The following is a 23,077-nucleotide window of genomic DNA, read 5'->3' as shown; positions in this document are numbered from 1 at the left end:
TATTTATCATCATGTCTTCAACAGTTTGAAGATGGAGAATTTCCCTAATGACATACTGCTAGTAAATTTAGGTCCACACCAAGACTATAATATGCTGTCATTGTAATGTACTGCCTACTGCCTGTGCAATACAATGGCATCCTTATTACGGCAATGAACTCCTATCAGGCGCTTGATCCTAAAAATCACCATTTTTTTGAAAGCAGTGTGAACAGAAGTATTTTCCAGATAAATAAAATACTGTAAAGTGGTTGAAAACTTTAGGTGCATTGTCACTGACAGATCCTCTTTTAAACCCTGTATTTTTGACTGCAATTATGAACAATGAAATCAAATTACAAAATAAATACTATTCAAATGAAAACCGCTAAGAATATATTACTGTATGTCACAACATCAACCCTTAATTTTCATATCTGAAAAACCAAACCTGGCAGTGCAAACCTAAAAACAAATCTAGCTTTGTTACCACAGAATAGTGGGAAAATTTTGGACTACTTGGATCTAACTCTGCTCTCTAGATTCCTCTGCTGAATTTCTAGTGATCTTACAACACCATGCTACTGGACTGCCTGCCTGAAAAAGTACATAGCATGCAGTGTGCCTCAACAGAATAATCTAACATAAATAGTTGCTATGCTTGATGCAATAAACAGGAAAACACAAGACAGAAAACTTGATTTAATTTTGAAACATAAGCATGAGACAGGATGCATCCTGAGCTGCACAGAAGACAACACTGAAACATGCAAGTAGAGTGGATGAACCTCAGGACCTAGATATCAATAACTAGTCATGAGCACCACTTTGTGTAGCCTTGCACCTGTATTTTCAAGATGGGAAAACACAGCATTAATTCTCTGTTTCTGAAAATGAAAAATTCTTCAAAGAGGTTGGACTGGAAAGATTTTTCAACTTAAACATGCCAAAAATAAAGCATGAAACATATGAACTGAAGACTTTGTAAACAAACCCCCACCTTTCCATCTGAAATGAAGGAACAAAATGTAAGAGAATTACAAGTGTGACTGTAGTCTATTCTAACAAGATTCTTTCAGAGATTCTTTCCCTGATTTTTCCAAAAATCATTGTTTTTAAATACAGTTAAGGATATCTGAGATAATTGAGCTAGCACAGCTCCAAGGGTGCTAACACATAAATAATTGGCTTGCAAATGCTGAACAGAAAAAGGCACAGATGTGGTCAAAAAGGCATTTCAAATATAATTAAGTTTAATAATTAACTTTTATGCAGCAAAGAATTATAAAAAAAAATCCAAGTTTTTCCAAACTAGTTAACATTATGTATTGTAGATTTTTGATAGGTCTCATACCAAACTATTGTTATAAATAAACAAACTAATAATAATCTTCTTTTAATGCTGCAAAACCAGATTTTACAGTTGTTAACTTCTGATTGAGAGTTCTTATGCATCCTTCTTTTGTTATCACTTTTATGTCAAAATTATTATACACAGAAAATCATTATTTTCTAAATACTCTTCTGCTTGTGCACCGAAGTGAGCTACTAAGACTTTGGATGTTGCTTTAAATCCAAACAAGGTGATAGAAACACCTGTCTCATTGCCGAGTCTCTGCCTGCAGACGACAGCCTGTGTGTGATCTCAGTCCTAATCCAAGTTATTTACTATAGGGACCTCCGGTTCCAGGCAGGTCTGGTACACCTATGCATAACCCCAGGTTTTGACTCCTGGAGAGTATTACAATCTGAGAAGTGGTCAGAGGCCACAGAATGGAAGAATACTATGTATGTGTTTGCATTGCTTGAAGGAGTGGAAAATGACTTACCTTTGAGGTCCACAGTAAGGAACTCTTCTTTAAGCACAAACAAGGACTTAGGAACAGTGAACACCTGTTACATTGTAAGCCTAACAGTTGCCTATTATTTTGTTATTATCAGCTTTTGATTGTATCTTTACAGCTTGTTTTGTTGCTTCAGCTAACAGATTTCACTGCCTTTCCTTTGTGATGACATTTAACTGTATTTTTAAAATCTTTTTGGTGGAGTATCATTTGGATAGTGTCAAGCACTTTCCTTTCTTTTAAATTAGTTGCTTGTTATATCTCCCAAGTAGATTGGTTTGGTTTTGGTTTCTTTGTTTGATTGGTTGGTTGGGTTTTTGGTTGTTTTGTTTTGTTTTGTTTATGGTTTTTGTTTGTTTGTTTTGTTTTGTTTTTTTTTAATCTGGAAGCGTTAGAAGTCAGAACGCAGTCACTTTCTGCATTTAAAATATAACCACAGAGTACATGTCTGTTCTTCTGTAATAATTGATAGAGTTAACCTGCTGGTCAGCTCCTATTGCATTTTTTTTTCTGGTTATTTGGACTGGCAGAGTACTAATATGTCCTTTAATATAGGTTGCCTTATAAAAATGTTAGACCATAAACCTTCTCTTAATTTAATGAAGAAACTGGAACTGCTGTACACCTGACCTTCAGCAGATATAGAAGACTTTTGTCTAGTAGGGTCCTAGGTACAGAATATCAAAATCCAAAGCTGAAGATGTGGAAGTGCAGAAGGACCAAAGGTTTGAAACCACATCTGTAAAAGTGAAAGAGTTTAGTCCAACCCATAATGTTTTGTATTTTAACAGAGATCAACTTGCAGCAGAAAAGGCAAAGTGCATCCTCCACTGAATCAGCAAAAGCAGCATGAGGGATGAAACCCCTCCCTGTATTTGGCACTTGTCAGACTGCAGGTCAGGTGCTGTGCCTGGATTTGGGCTCACCATTAGAGGTAAGAGACTGACAGGCATGAGTTCGGTAGGGGCCCATCAGGCTGGTAAGGAGGTGGGCACTCACGATGTAAGAGGAGAGACTGAGGACTGGGGCTTTTTTCAGCCTTGACTGAGGGGGGACCTTATTGCTGTCTGCAACTACCTCATCTGGGTATATGGAGAACACAGAGTCAGACACTGCTCAGAGGTGTGCAGTGACTGGGTGGGAGGCAGATGACACATCTTAGAACATGGGAAATTCTAGTTAAATATTAGGAAAAACTTTTTTCCTGTGTGGATGTTCAAATACTGGAAGAGGTCACCCAGAGAGTTTGTGGATCCCCTGCCTTTGGAGGCATTTGAGACTTGACTTGACACTGCCTTGACCTACCTGGTCTAGCTGGACCTGCTTTGAGCAGGATGTTGGCCTAGACAACTTCTAGAGGTCCCTTCCAACCTCAGTTATACTATGATTCTAACTACAAGCAGAGTTCAGATGGTTCCCCAATTCAGATGGTATTTTCAGACTGAAAAGTGAACAGAAAGTTACTCAATCCTTCTGGAAGGAGACATACACTAGACAGTCCATAAAATCCTTATCTTACAAAAATACAAATATTTTTCAATGTATATTGCCAGCAATTAAATAAAATCGCTGGTACAGCTGGCTGTACCAATTGCCTTTTCTACAAACGTCATACCAAGGAGAAAAGCAACTCACAGAACCTGAAAATTTTTGAAATGTTCTTTAGCATTGTAAACAGAATTATAGATACAGACCCAGAAAAACCAATACAGGTGCCCCACTTAAAATCTACCAGTTTGTCCAGTGCAGCAGTAAGCAAAAACAGATTAAAAGCTTAAAAATTTTTGTGAGTGCCTGGTGTCTGATACTTTGAAAAAAAAAGAGCAAGAATTGCAGTAACCCCACTGCTCATCCTTAAAATTGAAATTAGGTTTTCCTTACGATATTTAGGTACTGTTTCATAGGCTTGAAAGCACCCAGGAAGTGACACTTCCCTGGCAATGAAAATAAAAAGGCATCAAATGCTGGATATTTTTATATTATAATTCTATGACAATATGCATAAATCAAAAAGATCCCACAAACCTCATACAAAATATGCAAAATTAAATACAGACCTATAAACACAGCTCCTTCATCTGATCTTCTAAAAGCCAACTTTTAGAATTAAAATTTTTGAGCCTCTGCATCAGAAGATATTTCTCAAATCCAAAGAAAAATATGACCTTATTTGGTAAATTTTCCAGATTTTCACTGCTGTATAGAATGGAAGACATTAACTCTGACCTAATATCTGCAGAGAGCGTAGGAAATTATATTAAAAATTTGAAGATCACATCTTAGCAAGAGGAAACAAAAGATATCTATTTCTATTCACATTTGCTTCTGTTCTTTGACTAATAAAGTCTACGTGGTAGAATAACTCCTTACAGTCAAGCCATCTTTTCGTTGGAATTATAGAAAAATCAGCAATTACTGACTATCTCCATCTTTAGTTAGGGCTTCTGTCTAGCTCGCTGTGATCAGCTGGAAATTCTGAAAGCTTTTACTGAAATGAGCAGAAGTACTTCCTAAAAGAAAAATACAACCTGATGCTTAAAGTGGCTGATGAAGCAAAATTAGAAAACTCTCATACAAAAGCAGTTGTACAGGTCTGGATACATCCCAGATTCTCCACTTGATAAAATGAGATTAGAATTATCCTCATAATTCATTTCACCGCACTACTGCAAGGAAATGTAGATGATTTTTTCAGAAAACTTTGGGAAACATTATTAGGTTAAAAAATAAAGATATTTTCATTCAGAGCTGCTCCTGAAGGATAACAGGGAAACTGAACAGCAGCACTGTCACATCTTCCTTCTGGCCAACTCAAATAAACATTGGGGTAACTATGATCTGCAGTAGCTAAAACTATCAAAAAGTTTCAGTGTACCCTGACATATACCATATCACTCCTTTCTGTGTGGAGATATGGCATCAACAGGTGACAAGTTCTTAAGCAAGGATAGATAATAATCACAACATCAAAATAAAAAGAAGCTGAGATCAAGTTTAGTAGTCATAGAAAGGTCAAAGTGGAGTCCCAAAGTACCTTTAAGCCATGAAAATCCTGCCAAGGTTTAACAAGAACACCCTGAGTCATCAGATCCCGCATTATTACCCTAAATGCTAGCAAATGACTCCCCAAGCAATTCCCTGTACTGGCAAAACCTCCACCTGAAATAGATTTAACTTCTACTCAACCTCTACTATTACAATTCAAAGCAAAGTGAAAGCAAGGACATTACACAAGCCAGATCCTACAAAGGCAGCAGAACTGTAAGCTGCCAAATGCTAATGTATTTCCCAATTAGCTGCAGTTGGTGCCGAGAGTAGGCGATGTATCAGCACTCTGTAAAAAGCTATGAGCCAGAGCCAATGGGATGGATGTACAATATTTTATCATTTCAAAGTGGTGACCTGAATATCTTTACAAGAAGTGTGGGCCAAAAACTATTGTTATCTCTGAATATTCAGACTATGGGTACAATCTCAGGCAACAGCCAAAGAGCGGACAAATAATCTTTAAGAGCTCTGACACTGTAGCCAGGACATTTTGGAGCAGAAGTAACTGAAATGCAGACATTATTCATCACCTTTTCCAGGAACTCTCATTTAAATGTAGGTCCTTATATTGAGAAAGAGAGGCTTTTTCCAACCTGTTGTAAACTAAGCAATCTATAAATCAACACAGTCTTAATGGCTAGAATACCTAACAGGAATCTTTTGCCCTTCTAAGACAGTCATGAATGAGAACTGAAAGGGTTTTTTTCTCGATTTTTTTTCTTTTTAAAACCTTCCTCTGCAGTTTATTATCCATGAGTATCTGCCAGCTTATACCCTGAATGCTGCTTCTACATGCAGTAGAATCCCAATTGCTGTGGCAGTAACAACAAACAGAATATTTAAGTGACAATTTGATCATACCTTTCAGAGTGTATGAAGCTTTTGAAATTAATGGAGTTCCACTAGTTTCTGCAAGATGGTGAAATAGACCTTCTTAGACTTATTTTAGTTTATACTTAGTTTGTTCTACATTATTAAAAATAATGCATATGAGTAAATAGAGGAATGGTAGAAACATGACTTCTGAAATCAAAATCACAGACAGGACTATGCATTTCATTAATCTTCTAACTTCCCCACGTGTGTTGTATATTTAAGCTGGATCATTATGCTTCCTATGCTCTTAGGCTGAATTTCTTTACCTTTTGGGGCTTTTCGCCCTGCTCTCCAGTCCTTGAGGTTTTGGGGGGGTTGTTCTGTGTGGTTTTTTTTTAAAACATAAATCTGCCTGCAGTTTGTCAATATATTCTAGGAAAAGCTTCCGATATTGTACCTACCCAACATGATTACAGGAAAGGTGGTGGTAAGGCAGCTCTTTCTCCAATATGCAACTTTTTTATATCATACAATAAAGCCCTTACCAATTCTAGTTGCCATGGTATGTTTCTTTCTTTTCTAAAAACCTTTAAATTTAGTCTTTTGTGCATTGTTTATATTTTCCTTGTGTAATGATCCAGGATTTAAAGCTATTTCATGCGATGTGTCCTTCAAGACAATGTATTTTTAATAATACTGACAAAAAGAAGTTTGATCTGTAGAATATGGCTTAGCCTTAGGTCCTATCCTATGGCTATTTTGATACTCTGAGTATTCACCTTTCCTCTTAATAGCCGCCCAAGTCTCTGTTGATAAACATTAATTTTACAGGTCTATAGCTGCCTACATCACTCCTTTTTCCTTTTTGACGTATTAGGAGTATTACGATTTTCCACTCCAAAATTTGTTTAGGTGTATTCCTACATTTCTAGTTTCTCAAACATCATTGTTAATAGAGTAAATTATTTCAACTAACTCACTCCATACACTGAAACCTGCACAACCTAGATTGAATTTTCCAATGATTTTCCAACATTTATTTACTTAACCTTTATCAGGAGCAATTAGCAGTTTTCCAAGTTCCTCAGTCATTTACAATGTGAAAGACATATTTATTCCCCAACTTTTGCCTTGGGGAGCAAGTGCTACATTGGTTAATACACGCATATGATTCCCCATAAAAGAAATTAAGTTTGGCTACATTATGTAAGGATGTGATCCAACTTTAATTTTTATCTCTAAAAAGACACTCAAAGTAATGAGGCGTGGCTACGTGGCTTTTTCACTCATCTTACGTGAGAAACTTCCCATGAGAGCAAAACTAGAAAGGACTCCTTGAGAATGAGAATATATACAGAACAATTATAAGACTTTTTGTGTGAACCACACATTCCAACCCAAATACCAGGAAATCCCAAATACCAACCCAAATCCCCTTTACGTGGATATTTAAGAAGGTGTTGCATGATCTGCCCTAGACATTTTTAGGTTATGCAAGGTGTTGAATTTTCATTTTACATTTTCTGAAGTGAAATTTCTCCTCTCACTATGCATTTCCACTGAAATATTAAAGAAGAATTGAGAAAAAAATGTTACAGCAAAATGTGTATTTACCAGTTGGCTGAGGTAAGTCTCAAGGAGGACTCAGACAAATGACTGATTTTTGATCTGACTTCTCAGAAGCTCAGAGACTCCAGAAAATACAGATGTTCAACTGTCTTGTCACTGTTGTGGCACGGAATTTGTACACCAAGTAAAGAAAATAGACCAGCGCATGCATTGAGTCTTATAAGCAGAGTTCACTGACAACCAGCTATAATGGCTCAAATGTGCAAAAAGTTCTGGAGCCTTTTCATAATAAAATATTACACACAGAGTGTGTAATGATTGTCAATATATGTCTACATGAAATAAATGAATATTAAACAAGCAAAATGCTGAGAGCTGCCAACAGAACTGTATGGGTTAATAGGTGGTTTTTAGAAAGCCTTTTCAGACAAAGCCTCTGAGGTTATTGTGTTATCTCATGAATCAGTTGGTAAAATGTTTAGCCAATGAATGTAAGGAAGTTTAAAGCTGTTGGCTTTCGCCTACCGTACCAAGATCAGTCTTAAGATCTGTTGGCAGACTTAACTTTCTTGATCCTTTAACTGAAACAACAGAAAAAGGAGAAAGGCAGTTGTTAATAAGTAAGAAAGAAAAAGGAGCGAGGGAAAACAACATGCCATCTTCTGGTTAAAACCATGTTGCAAATTTGTAGCACTTTTCTTTCAATCAACATATAAAGGCAGAATTATGGTTTAAATATTTTTTTTACACCATTCAGCAAAATAAATGTAACTAAACAAAGAAACACTGGAAAAAAACATTACTCCAGCTGTCAAGAAGTGAATGGTGCTTTACACAGCTTTGGCTGTGTGCTGCAATATCTTACCTTATGGTGACAGGAATGATAAAAAAAGAAACCACAAATGAGATTAAGGCAAATATTGCAAATGCTGGTTATGCAGCATATCACAAATATTTAAACACCTGCAAACCAATTTAATAAGAGGGTGCAATGAAATTATGAGACCTGGTGTCATCATACCTCAAGATACCATTTGAAAAAGAGAGGGCATATTGTACAGGTAATGGAGACAGAACATACCATTGTAACATTGTGGAAAGAAAGACAGATTGCACAGAAACGAAATACAGCAGTTTCAGGACATAATGTGGTGTTATCTAGTAATCAAAATATTGCATTTAATTTAGAGAAGATTTAATTATTTGTTGTGTTCCAATTATGCAACAAAACTATAATTTTGCTTCTGTTCGAAAGTGTTTTCATTTCCTTACACAAGAGCACATTTTCAAACAATGAACACTAGAGAACTGAAATGAAGCATGTCTTGTAGCAGTCAAAATGGCATTAAATTTATTAAAAGAATACCTTAAGAAACCCTTTATTAATTATTCGGAGGACTTAATTTCCAGTTTGGTTATTTCATTTTGTAGTCATTCAGAATTTTTTTCACTTGTTTTTCTGGCTTTTATCCCTTACCCACACTGTCTGTTACTAGAAGTGAACAATCAAATATTTGTCAGCTAACTATTATACTTCTAAAAAAAGTCCCACATGGTAAATATCACGGTGACAGGAATATTGGGACACATGAATATGAGGAACAAATTCTTTGTAATTTTTATTTAGTAAGCTTTTAGGTCAGAAGGATGCCCAGAACAGCCACTTACCATTTTAAGTCATAGAATCCCTAAAAAAAGAATTCTGTTTTATTCTTTTGCAGTGTCATAAAATACAAACCCTGCAATGTGGCAGAAGTAAATATCAGCCAGCACCTATGTTAGATGTTTTTCTCTTCAGGGATGAGTAGGAGAGTCCATGAGACTCTTGAGCAACATTTCGCTATCAGCAGAACCAGCATAGCCCTCCCAGTAACCCATTTGTAGCTGTCACTTTAACTTGGGACAAGGTGAAGAAATCTCTCCAGGACAGCTCGATATCAAGAATATACATCCCTGACACTATAACATGAAATTCTCTAATTTGGATACCAAATGTTAGAGTCCTACATCCATTTTAGGCACTGACATAAAGGGCAGCTTGATTTTCAGAACAGCCTTTAAAAAAAAATTCAATTTATCTGAGCAGCTGTCATATACTCTTTCAGACTGTGAATGGAGGGTACTGCTCCAGAAAATCAGTGCTTTGCTATAGAGAAAGAAGCATCACTTGTGATTTAATCTCCTTTAAAGGAAATAACAACATCTGGCCTAACCAGCCCTCTGAAAAGGATAAGCAATTCCTAGGAAAAACTGTAGAACACTTTATTAACAGACTAGGATTTAGATTAGAATATGTCAGAGCTATAAAACCTAGCTGCATTTAACACCAAAGAGCTTCATTAGTGCTGTCACCATGCTGGCTTTGAGCTTTGCAAATTGGTAATCTAACCTCTTCTATTTTTATTTTACAGGTGTTTGTGTACAATAGGAATTACATGTCATGTGTTATGTATGATAGCTGTTCCCAAATGGTGATACATACGTCTGAACTGCAAGAAATAGCTCCCAGCTATTTGTGTGCAGGCTCATACAGCAAAGTATGGACTTTCTGATTCCTCTGAAGGACTCTGAACAGGCTTATTCGGGAGTTGCCACAGCTGTCGTGCAACAATCGCAAGTTCTTCATGTGGCAATCCCGTGGCCAGACATGATTGTACTAGGACACAGCATGGATCACTGTCCACAGACCACATGTTTGAGGAAGGAGCTCGTTGCTTTCATGCTTTACTGTGACTAAAGCTGTGTATATTGATTTCTATTAATAATATTTACATTCTGAACAGTTTATGTAACCTATTTTTAATACCTAAATCATGCATGTTTTACTATCTTTTCATTTATTATGAAGGAGGATCATGCATGTAAACCTATCTTACTGAGAAAGAGCTTTTGAAAAACAGTTTACCTTAAGAATGAAGTAGAGTATTAAGGTTCAATAGGCTAGCAGCGTTGTTTGCTACCATTATTTGTTTATATTCACACTGCCCAAAAGAGCTTAAAGTGTTAACAGTCGAATTATTCAAGTGTGGGATGAGAAAGAGTTCACAGGTACAGTCTAGCAGCTAGCTAAGCTGAGCACCCGGGTCTCCCGACCTGACAACATTCTGTTTTGTTGCCATATGGTTCATATCAGTCTTTCAATGAAAACACCAAGACATAACCAACAAACAGCTATGACATTCGATGGTGTGTTTCCCTCAGCTATTACAGCAGAACTGTGGTCACAGATTTTAACATTATTGAAAATGAGGGTGACTTTATACAAGTCTTTTTCTATTAGGCAGCTTCTGCCTGACTAACACTCTGAAACATCACTTCCAGTCTCCACTGCTGAAGAAGGGGTTTAAGAGCCTAATATTTATCTATTGGACAAGGCACACAGTAAGGTCCTGGAGGTTTGGCTGCTGGTGCTCAGAGGCAGTGCAGAGACTGCCCTTTCTCTTTGGTGGCCTCAAGGAGAGTACCTGCTGATCCAGACCTGGACTCACAGACCAACATCCTCCCCTGTCCCTGGATGGGGCTGGTGATCACCAGGCTGTGCTTGGCCCTGGTCACCCTCCCCACAGCTGCTCTGCTCCCTTGCTTTAGCTGTTGTCTCCCCTGTCCACAGGAGCTGCTGACCCCTGTTGGTGAGCTCAGGTGCCCTTGAACCCTGAGCTACGAACCATGGGCCGCACACGGGCTACCCCTGCTGCTCCCCCTGAGTCAGACACCATGGCCCAAACTCAGGATCCCATTTTCTCCCCTCTGCCAGCTCATACTGCTTCCTGTTCCTTGCTACATACACATCCCTTCTCAAGAACTTAAGCAAGCACGAATTCACCCAATCAGAAACTCCCTCGCATATGCGAAATAGTGATAAAATGCACTTTGTATCCACACTGCAGGAGCTAACTTCTCTTTAATTATTAATTTGCCTTTGACTAGTAAACATTATTTTTAATTTAAGAGAAATAGGTAGAAAGGTTATGGTGGTGGTGCTATCAATAATCAAGTTTCAAAATAAATTGCATTCTATGTTTTACATGCACACAAAATGTTTTGAAACATTTACTTTCTAGATTTCTAGCTGTTTTCCAGTAGAACATAATTTTCAAACTGAGTCAAACTTATTCCGTTACTTTGCAGCTACCCACAAGTAAAAAAAAGAAGAACTGTTAGAAATTTAATAATATTCTTGAAGGAAAGCTACTTAAAAAACCACTTCATGTAGGAAAGTGGGAGGTTGGCATGTCATGGGCCTAATCCCAGCAGATTTAACCAGCGAAATAAATCAGGATGGCAGCACTTGGAAATCACAGTATGTACAAAACTTAAAATCTTGCCATTAGGGACCCATTCCAAAGCTCACGGGAATCAGTTGTGGAAACCTTTACATAGCCTCCTCTAAACTTTATAGTCTTAAACCCATTTTTGATGCAAGCCCCCAATATGAAGGTGATTTCTTGAGAAAAAACACAAAGGCATTTTCATTTTAAAGCACACATTTAAAAAGTCACTCTCCTATACACAGACTCACGAAATTCTTTCCTTCTGCTCTTTGAAAGAAGTCTCAACTGTCCATTGCATCTCACACAACAAAACTAAATGACTATCGAAGTTGTATTTTCTTGTGCTCACAGTGTATTCTCAACTACATGCTTCAATATGAAGTTACATACAAATGGTTAAAACAGTAATGGACATACATAATTATTTATACTATATCTTATATTCCTAAGAGGCCATGAATAAGTTTTCCTAATGAGATGACAGAAATAAAGGTAAACTTTACTGGAATGGGTATACTTCTGTAATATATTATACAGTAATTAACTGAACCATTGAATATTGTACCACTTATGTGATAAATGCTTTAGAGCTACTGTGCTCACATGTGCCACTGCAGAGCAAATGTAGTACAAAGCCCTAACTTTTGACCTCCAAATTACAAACAAAAATCAAAATGCAGTTTGACTTTCTCTATTGAAAGAACATGGCATGCAGGAGTAAGAATAAGATATTCTTAGGGTTAAGCCATCCAATACATTATATGGCATGCCTTGCTGCATTACTGTTCTCATGAAAAATGCTTTATATGGATAAATGTTTTGGGGTTTTTATTTTTAAATTTTTTTTGTTCCACAATTTTTGCCAATGTTATTCCATATCTATTCCTCTATCCAGAATACATTTACAGAGGAAATTGTCACACTCAGATATTAAAAAATAAACAGAATTTTTCGAATGGCTTTATTATTTTTTTCTTTATAGTGTTGGAAATGTGTCACTATAGTATTTAAATATGAATTTAATTAAGATACCAGTGGTTAGAGAGGATTATTCCCCTCCTCTGTCTACCATTCTTAAAAAGAAAGGTTAGTGGTACTTTAGTTGCTGCTACCCTCTGTGTGGCACTGTGAATTTCAGAAAACTTTTAATCAAACATTTTAATTTTATGTTCTATTCTGAAAGATGTTCAGAACGGGAATCTGATTTTTCAATTACATTGTCTGCAAAGCCACGTTTTAGTAAACAGTACAGGAGGAACATCTGAGAGGACAGTCTTGTGAAACAAGTTAAATATTACTTAATGAAGAAGTTGGATTTGTACAGAATTACAAACCAGCCTTGCCTGTGAAATGAGGAGTGCTCTTCAGCACTGAGTCTCTCGCTCAGTTCTCTAACACTTATATCAATGACAGAACACACAAATGCCTAATTCTGCATTGAGGCAAGGAGAAGAGAAATAACAAAGCTGAACTACTAAGTTGACCTAGGCTGCCTCTGCAGAAGCTTAGTCAGAGGTCAAAACATTGTCAAGCAATAGGATGTTACAGGCAAAATGTACTTTTCAGGAGAGAGTTCAGCTAGTCTAAGCAATGTTCAGGATCAGACCTAGAAATGAAGAGGCAGATTTTTCAAGTCCTCCAAGAAGCCTTTATCAACACTGTTCTTGTGGGCCTGATTGGAATAGAAATCTAAGTTACTAATAGCTCTCTTAGATGTAAAACTACTTGTGTCTACCCTGGCAATTAGTGTGCCATAGGGATTCTTCCTAGGCATTGCCTTGGAGTCTCAAAGTATGCACATGAGCTCAGCAATGTTGTTCCTTGAATCGTTCCCCTTCTGATGGAACTAAGGATGAAAGTGCTCACCATTATGTGTGCAGTGTTTGCCATCCAGATCGGTGTCCTCCAGCAGTTTGCACTTTGCATATATATTGTGGGTACTCAGGGCCAGTATCTGGCATGAACTTCACTGCCAGGTGAAGAATGGATGTTGTCATGGTCTGGCAACCAGAACGAATTGCTATGAATCAAATTCTACTGCTTCTGTCTTTGCAACCTTATCAGTCAGTGATGTAGTCATACCCAGTAGGACCTTCATTGGGCAGCAACTTGAATCACTTCTCTCAGCAGTCAAGTGTTCTTTCTGTTTCTGCTAAATTTCTAAAGGATGAAGTCTTGGTCTATTTTCAGCAGGGGAACGTGGTCACTGGTTTTACAAACACAAGTATCATGGGGCTCTTACAGAACACAGCGCACTTCCATTACGGAGCTTGTGTGCCATGAACTTTAAGCAGATCAAAAGCAAGACTGGAAGGATCCTGCCTGACTAATGTATAAGTATGTAGTTGTGTTCTATGAGTAAGAAATGTTAGTCAGTGCAAAGGCTCATGTGGGTGTAAGGTTGTGCTGATAAGCACAAGATAGTTCCACTTCCAAGTTCTTGGAGAATGCAGTTACTTAAGCTGATTAGACTGGATTCTGCCCAGTTTTACATCAGGTATGCCAAAGCAAAGTTAATTAAATTTTGCATTAATTTAAAAAAAATATTTAATATCAGTCACAGTAAAAGAACCTTCTTGTTTTAAAAAGCAGTTCCAAGAATAGCTACTGCCTACAAAATTGCACCTGATATCACATTTTAGAGATTCAAATATAGCTTGGAAAACAACATGAAAGTGCTAAAGTAGGAAACATCCATAAATGTGCCATGCTTTCCCTGCTGAATGATCTTCAAAACAGAAAAGCAGAATAAATTTTGAAGCAAATTATCTTAAATTTATCCAAGAGAGCTATTTTTGTTCACTAGCAGAATGAAAAATTGAAGTTAACTGCAGAAAAAGTAAGGTGCTATAGGAGTCAGTCATCATTATAAAACTAAGAATATGCACATGTTTACCAACTCAGTGATCTCTTAGTTTTCAGTAAGAAGAAAAAGAGAGGTTTTCAGCTCATTTCTGAAGAGAAAATTGAAAAGTTGAGTGTGAGCCACACAATAAGTAATCTAATTATACTAAGTTATCAAATGGTTTCTTTTAAAGCCTATATCATGAGTTTCTGAGGCCCTGCTCAAGAGTTTGAGCTCCTAGTTTTATACCAATATTATGACAGTCTATTTCACTTTGATATTCCCATGTCTACAGAATTTGGTTGAAAATAGTACAAGGAAATACATATTTCAAATACAAATTTCGTTTTTTCAGTGAAACACTTTTATTAGTTTGAGCTTTTTATAAATTACTAATTAGTGGCCTCCATTCAAGATTAATTTGTCATAATAAAATAAAATATGTGAAACAATAACAGAGGATTTGAATAGCATATTTGTGGGAATTCATTACCATAACTAAGGGGGGGAAAAAAAGTATCTATCAATACTTACCAAACTACAAGGAAAAGAATTGTGATATGCATACCACAAGCAAAATGAATGTATCACAGCTACACCTCCTTATTTTCCATCACATTTAAAAGTCAGCTAGTAGAAAATAGCTCTAAGCAACAATCTTTAAGTCAGTGAACTCACATTAAAGAGATCAATGCAGACTAGGTACTTGTAGAAAAATCTCTAGGAATGAGATGAACTCCACCTTCTGAAGGACTATGGGTAAAATGGGAAACATATATAAATTTTTAAATGGCCAAGATTTCCCTGCCAGGTCACAGTGGTTGATAAGCGAATATTTTTATTTGAGGCTCTGCTTCCATTGTAAATTACAGAACTTAGGCACTGGTGGGTTCTAATGGTTAAAATTTACCATCTTCATATTGCTGCTTTGAATAATTTCTCTACGTGCATATGTGCATTTGACATACATATATATGTGTTAAAAATCATAAGGACTCCCTACTGGAAAGAAAAAAGGAATCAGAAGGCCTTTTAAGAAAACAGACAAACAAGCCTCTAATAGGAGATTATAGGAATATACTTGCACAATGCGATTAATTCAAATGTTTTCATACTGTTAACCTCAAGATGCACCAAGTACATTTAATTTTTCTTTAAGTAAACAGACTTAGGATTTTACTGTGCTACCTAATAAGCACTTCTCCAGTAATTTATTCTCTTTGGAACTGTAACTATGAACTTCACTTCTTAGGGATTAATGAAACACAGTGATGCATGACATGAATGGCTTATACAGACTGCAGGAAGAGAAGCCAGTCACCTTTACCTGAAGTGGGAGACTTGCAACGCTCTAGCTCCAGGGAAACTGGACTGTCACTGAGTTCAGTCAGGCCTGAAAAAATGGAGTTAAAGAGTTAAGTTACAATCTAACAGGGCATGCTTTAACTTTCTAGGTTGATGATATTCTGAACTTTAAAGTCAATTTGGAGAAAAGAATGGTGTGAAATAAGAGGAAAATATCTATTTCAGATAACTGCAGTTATCAGGCTGTCACTGCAGAAATTTAGGTTTGGTTTAAAAAAAAAATCACACCTCTTGTTAACTCAGATTTGTTTTCCAAGTGCCTTGGGATAGAAAAGAGTAACCTAACAAAACAAAACAAGTAAGTATAGTTTAAAATGTAAAAGTCTGTGATATGAATAAAGCTCATTTGTCCCTGTCAAACTGATGTGGAAACTCTGCTTTCAACTGCTGCAGAATGCAGGGAGGAAATCTTAAAAGAGGGGAGGAAAAAAAAATAAAATCACCACTACTGTTCCATATTAGGAACTTCTGTATGAATTCACACAAAATAGATCATTTTAAAGGACATGGAGGCATTGATAATGCTGTCTGAGTATAACACAGAATTTTTGGACAAGATGCTTTATATGTTGTTCATAAATATTTGTGAGGAACTCAGTCTACATGGAAGACAGCAACATATAAAGCAACCCTAGTCTATACTGCTTAAGCTTGGGCTTGTTTCTGTGACCCAACCTTTGGCACAGGTTGAATGAACAAGTTTAAACATGCCTTTTGGCATAGGAGGGAGGGAAAGTCTGAGCTCATGCTATCCTTTACCATGTTGAGTGGGTGAACTGGGCATGGCCACACCTATTCAAACGTACCCTTCCTATGTATCCCGTAATGCCCCGTGGCCTGTATCAAGGGGTTCACCCTTGTTACATGGAGCTCTGGCACTGCATGCCATAGGCTATGTGGGTCTGATTGAAAGCCCAGCACCAGACCTACAGATGGCACTATGGACTCACAGCATTCAGGTCAGAGCCTAGTGAACATCAGCCCGCAGTCAGATGTACAGTCTTGTCATACTGATACTGTATTTACACACATGCTGCTCATGTCACTTCCTGAAAATCAAACATCCTACAAGAACCTTTCAGTATGCTTTAATCTGGCACCAAAAGATTACATGTTTTAATATTTATCGTCCCTGAACTCAGGCCCAGAGTCCCTTATCTCTAAAATTCATATACACTCTTGTCTCAAAAAATTCTGCTACCGTTTGGCCACCAATGTTGTTCTCTTAGTGTTGAAAACAATGGAATCTTAATGCAGGTACTGACAACTTTGTGACAAGAACTGGGGAGAGTCCAGAGCCCCAACAAGCAGGACAAAAAAGCTTCTACCACTAACAAAGATGCAGGAGTGCAAGAATAATATTGAGAGTCCTTTGGAAAAGCAGCAGTTCATTTGGCCTGTTAACTCAGTATTAATGACATACTTGTTCCTGACTTTTAAAAAACAAGAGATCATAAACTAGCTACTATTGTTGAAGACCAGAGATCTTTTGTTTTGAGAGACATGCTTGAATCCTTCTCTGATTCTCTGAGAGAATTTTATATTTCAATCATGAGTCCAGTCACTTTTGATGTTATGAGACTATTCATAACATAATGATTCCCCATCACTTAGGGAGCCTCTCTATGTATAGTTTTCTTACAGCAAATCTTAATTTTACTTGACCCTGAGGTTTCTGTACGTACCTAGAGATTTGGAACAGAATTGATTTTTGCTGCAGAACTGTCTGCAAGGTGCAGTGGGAGAGAGTTTGGCACATTTGCATAGCATCAGAGGCCTTGGATGAATAAAAAGAAATACTACACTGTTTCTTTTCTAAGTGCATATTAAAGTTTTAACGCCTTATCATGTTCTAAACCTTGGATAGTTAGTACTGGTGTCAGTTACAATGTCAAATCCCAGGTCAGATTTTGCTTCTAAATAGTGTGGTGTGGTTTTTTTTGGTTTGGTTTGTTTGTCTGTTTTTTAACTGTGAGTTCATAAAAACAATATTACACCTCAATATAAATTATACTGCTACAGACTCAAACAGGAAATGCACCAAACCACATCACCCAAGAGCAAACACCATAAGAATACCATGAATTTTTTTTACAACATACAACATTAAAGATACATCTCATGTGATGATATCTATAAATGGTGAACATGTGAACTTCTCTACAAATCTAGACTTGCTGTCAAGCTACTATCACCTTTAACAATGACCACCAACAGATGCTTTTAAAGGAGAAGTGCAGTATGTCCCCATCTTAAATCTAAGTGGCACCATGTGCCCTGCACAAGACTATTATCTTAGATAGTTAATTTGCTTAAGCGCTGCCACTCACAGATTTTCTCCTGCCATAAATCTTTCTTGCTTAGAAATATTACAAGTTATTGTCATTACCCAGCCATTTGTCCAAAGTCTCTTTTGATTTTGCTAAATTCTAAATTCTGAAGATGTTACAAGGCAATGAATTGCACAGTCATCATTCACGGAAAAGAATAAACATCAATTTGTCAATTTTTATGTGTTACCTTTGATTCCACTAAATGTCGTTTTTTGTTTCCCTTTGAGATAAGAGGAGATCTCAAGCTGTTCTTTGCACTACTGCTCATTTTCTACTGTAATTTCCTTTTTAAGGAGAGCAAGCTAAATACTTCCATGGACTTCAGCTTCCATTGAATGTTTGAGAGACTATAACAGCTACTGAAATTACATTACGAAAATATTTTTGCTTTCCATTTTGAAGTTCTGTAGGCACAATTTGTGCCCCAAGATATTTTAGCAATTTTTCGCCAAAAACTCCACCATCCCAGCAAATTTTGAGTCCACCTGAAGCAAGAATGTAGCAGCAAAACTAAAGGCAAATAACTGAGATTGGCAATGTGAGCAATCCCCTGTGAGAAGATATACCCATTGACACGACAAAGAAATTTGCTTTGATTTGAGCAAATCAAATGTGTGTTTACGTGTTTAAATAGTGCAAGATGTAAATATATCACACAAGGCATTAAATCACTTCTAAAGACATGTCCCGTGCATATTTTTCAAAGTTAACTGTGATTCCCATTTCCTCTTCATTAAAGGATCAAAAAATGTGCTGTCTAGTATGAAGTAACAACTTTTACGAACTCTTAATTTGAAATTATTTTTTAAATTTTAAATTTCTATCTCTATGTTTAAATGATTCAGATGGATCATTTACTTTAAAGTACCCAAAGCCATAATAATTGTTCCCATAAATAAATGAATTGTAAATAAATTATCATAAAAATTCACAGGTCAATAAGTAAGCCCAGTGCTACTCTAATCCATCATCTTCACACTGAAATACCATACTAGGTTTTGTTTATGCTTATAGATACATATCTGGTGGTCTAGTGGTTAGGGTGCAGGACTCTCACCGCTGCGACCCGGGTTCGATTCCCAGCCCCCCGGGCAGATGGAGCTCGTTAGCCCTGTGTGGCAATCCATCTAAGAGAAGGTCACTCTAAACAAACCTACGTCCTGGGGACCTCACTGCCACTGTCCAAGCTTGCTCGGCCCCGGCTGATGAACCTCAGGATTAAAGGGTGGGCTCAGTTCAGCGCACGCTGTGTCTCACCTAAAAAATCCACTGCGCAGGCTCGAAGGGTCAATGACCTTTCCCAAATCTTCGCTCGCGAAGACTGGCCATTATTATTACATTATAGATACATATATATATATGTGCATGTGTGTGTGTATGCCTGTATTCTTTGGAAATTAGTCAGTTCAGAATATAGCTGTCGACTTAAAACTCAACCTATATTAGCTTCTTAGGTGTGATTTAAAGTGTCAATTACTGATATGTAATGGCTCATAACACACAGTCTTCTGTGTCCTCTTGTCAGACCAAGGTTACTTTTGCTGACATCCTCTCAAGGGACTGGCCTAAAGGAGGAAGGATTTCTCACTGAAAGGTCTTCATTATGAAAATTATTTTCCAACATATCAACATCCTTTGAATTTGACAACTTTTTGGGTGCTTCATAAAGACTATTTATCTTCTTGTTCTTCCAACAGATGGTATGAATTTCTAGTAGGAGATACAAATTCCTTTTGCATCATTTTGGTATTTTTATATTCTGCTGCAAACATTATCTGTCTAGATGCAGTAAATGTACTTGTTTTAATATTTGAATATATGTTACCCTCATCTCAGCTTCTATTTTTTTCCTCAAATTCCTTCCCTGACAGGACAATTATGTTTCAATCTCTCCCATCACATATACCTAGAACTGACTGCATTTCTTCCCTTCTTGCTTTTCCTTTCCCACTTTCACCTCTCAAACCAGCAAATGTGTTGTCTTAATGCCCTAAGTCCACTCAAGGTGCATTTGAGTCTAGCTTACATATGTAATTGTTATCAAGTTCTCTATAGATTTATTAGCTAAAATTCAAAACAATTATTCCACCACCATGCTTTGTACACTGGATGTCCTTGACATTGTTGACTGTGTCTTTCCTTTGCAAAACCTCTCTTCTCCAACATAGTGCTTCTTTCGTCTGACGCTTGGTTTTTTTTCCTTTTCCTCTTCACTTGCAAGACATCCTAGACTGAAATATCAACACTTCCTTTATCTCTCTGACCCAGCATTTGATTAGGATGAAGAACTGAAGAGATTCTTTTGTATAAACATGACAATAATTATAAATATACATATTTTTTGCCCTAATGATTCATAAATACACAGATCTAACTTGGATTTTTTCCATCCAAGATAGAGTAATAATCTTGTCTAAAATTTACTCAAAAGTGTCCAAGTATGAACTTAACACTGTCAAGATGACCCCTACCTTCTTTTTGTACTGAAGTCTCCACTGTGTCAATAGAGCTAGCTGCACCACTGAATTCGCTGGTATTCTAATCCATTATAATGGTAACATTCTTAGAAGATCACACTCTAACTCTCATATTCAGGCTGGATACTAAATTACACTGTTTCTTCCTGCAAATCAGCTCTAAAATGAGCAAGAGAAGTCTCAGTATCTTGCTCATTGATAATCTCTTCTTTGATTTCAATGCCTACAAGTCATTCTCTCAAACTGATCCTCATGAAATTATCTTCCTGGTTCATTACTTAATTTAATCTACTACTCATATATCTTCCCATTAACTTCCATTTTCATTTATACAACCCTGAAAACCTTAGACCTAATGCTTATGTTATGACATGACTACTCTTGTTTTTGTCATAATAATATCAGCTGCACAATTTCCAAAAATAGTTTACTTTTCCCATCATTATCCCTTACGAGAAGAGATAAAGTTGTAAGCAAAATCCTAAATCCTCTCTGAATACCCCCTTAACACTCACATCTCAGACAAGACATATAACAAAGCACAACTTGAGAACGACTTAGCAAGATATTTTCAGTCTATGACACATTCTGGTCCTTGTTCTTGATCTTATTGCCTTGTGTGTCTTTCAGATTATACAGCATGTACTCCTGTATAAGTATCAAATAACAAAATCAAGAACCAAGTGTTTTTTGAGGAGAGAAATGAAGCTGTTAATGATCTTGCCTAAAAGTCAGACTCATACCCTTCAGTTAGGATGCATACAGGAAGATTTTGTGGACTTTTTTGATTCTAGGTTTGAAGATGGAAACAGGATAATAAATTTTCAGTTATGAAAAACTCTATGGTCTGTGTTCGTAATTCTGAATGAAAACATTGGTAATTTTTGGCCTTAGAATTTATTAATTTTTTACATGGGAAAAACCCCAAACCTTTAACTGCTGTCTGTCTCTCAGGTTCTCTGTTACAGATGGGAAAATAGCAAGATCAGACTAAGAGACTTCAGGATATCATACACCAAACCTTTTTGTGGACTGCTAGATTTGTAACTGGACATGTCTTTTAACTAAGCAGACCACCTTTTATGAACTATTATGAAATAAAATCATAGAAATCAGGCTAGAGGGATGGAACAGATTTTCTCCTGCAAATGTACAAATGTATTTCAATAGCTACATAAGTCTGTATTTATATGAGATGATAAAACAACTGCCACTCTTTATCTTGCCCATACTGAATATTTAGCATAAAATTGCCTATCCAGTTGTTCTGTGAAAACTACTTTAAAAAGAGTTGAATAAGAGGCATCCTAGAGACCTAATTACATATAAGCATTGCAGTTAATTAAGATACATATGGCTCATCTGTTGAACAGTCAATTTGCAAAATTAATTATAGCTTTGTTCATTGCATTCTGCACTGATGAATACTAATATTTAAATTGCATATCTGTATAATTTGAAATTTAAAGATATTAAAAACATTAATTTTCATAGCTCTCTTTGATGTATATATTTTTATGTCCACTTTACATTCCCCATCAAAGATCAGAGACACGGGATGGTTCCCCAAAGACAAATATTCAAGTACCAAACCAAGATTAAAATTTTAAATTTTATAGCACCCAATTTAATGGGTGCACTTTTAAGCCACATTGCTCTTCTGAAAAAAAGGATGAATTAATTGGTAACTACAACCAAATAGTGCCATTGCAAAACAAGAAATGCTTCATATAAGTAAATGTACACAGAAATGAATAGAAAACCAAAGAAAGATACTGTCATCAAGAACATAACATTGCTGAAAAATCATTTCTAAGGCCCAATCTGTCCATATAACACTGAGGTTTTCTCTTTGACTCTTTTGGAAGAAAAAGGATATCTGTATAATAAAGATAATTGTCAAAATTAAGCATGATTGACATAATAAAATGTAATAAGTTTGCATGCATGCTGAATGTGTTTAAAAAACACATTACGAAGCACAAACACATGGGTTTAAGTCAGGCACAGTCCAATCATGATAAAGCTATTTGCCTAACCTTTATAGAACTTACTCTGATAGGAAGTACGGATCCGTTTCGTTAAATCTGGATAAAAGTTAGACAGGCCACGCATGCAAAAGTTGTCTTTGGAACATGCCAGTACACCAGCATCAGCAGCAGGCAGAGGAAAGAGAGAAAAAACAGTCTAAAGTGAAAGGAAGTGATATCATAACCAGCATCTAGAACAGCCATGGTGAAAAAATTTCAGCAGATGCTTACCTTCCAATTGGGAGATATAACAAGAAAAATAATCAAAAAAGTAAGGGATGTGGGATGGATGGTGAGAAAGCAGCTGAGGCTTTTTTTAGATGCATAGTTTCTATGAGCAATCTAGAAGTGTGTATTCCTTCTTAGCGGTCACTTATCCCCAGTGGGCTCCTTTCTAGCAGCACTGCATAGCTGGAATGATGCCTTAAAGGATTGGCCCAGACTGGCCCCGACAGAGAAATCCTACATGATACAGTGCTGATAACTGCTTTTTCTACATG

General features: G+C 36.7%; 1 protein-coding gene across 5 annotated transcripts in view; it reads right to left on the bottom strand.

Annotated features, from left to right (window-relative positions):
• Positions 1–23,077, bottom strand: part of STXBP5L (syntaxin binding protein 5 like) — a 191,367-nt gene that overhangs the window by 26,022 nt on the left and 142,268 nt on the right. The window contains exons 19-20 of one of the 5 annotated variants that reach the window (XM_017814800.1): positions 22,602–22,673; positions 15,700–15,765 (exon numbers count right to left, since the gene is read on the bottom strand). The exons of 1 other annotated variant lie outside the window; for it this stretch is intronic. In XM_017814800.1, coding sequence (XP_017670289.1) covers positions 15,700–15,765; positions 22,602–22,673 — 138 coding nt within the window. Of the gene's footprint in view, positions 1–7,786; positions 7,838–15,699; positions 15,766–22,601; positions 22,674–23,077 lie in introns of all 5 variants that reach the window. 3 more of the 5 variants (XM_017814801.1, XM_017814802.1, XM_017814803.1) reach the window with 3 other exon arrangements.

The sequence above is a fragment of the Lepidothrix coronata genome, unplaced genomic scaffold (assembly GCF_001604755.1).
Source record: "Lepidothrix coronata isolate B3197 unplaced genomic scaffold, Lepidothrix_coronata-1.0 Scaffold46, whole genome shotgun sequence".
Taxonomy (NCBI): Eukaryota; Metazoa; Chordata; class Aves; order Passeriformes; family Pipridae; genus Lepidothrix; species Lepidothrix coronata.
The sequence above is the reverse complement of the archived record's forward strand: the minus strand, read 5'-3'. Positions and strand labels throughout refer to the sequence as shown.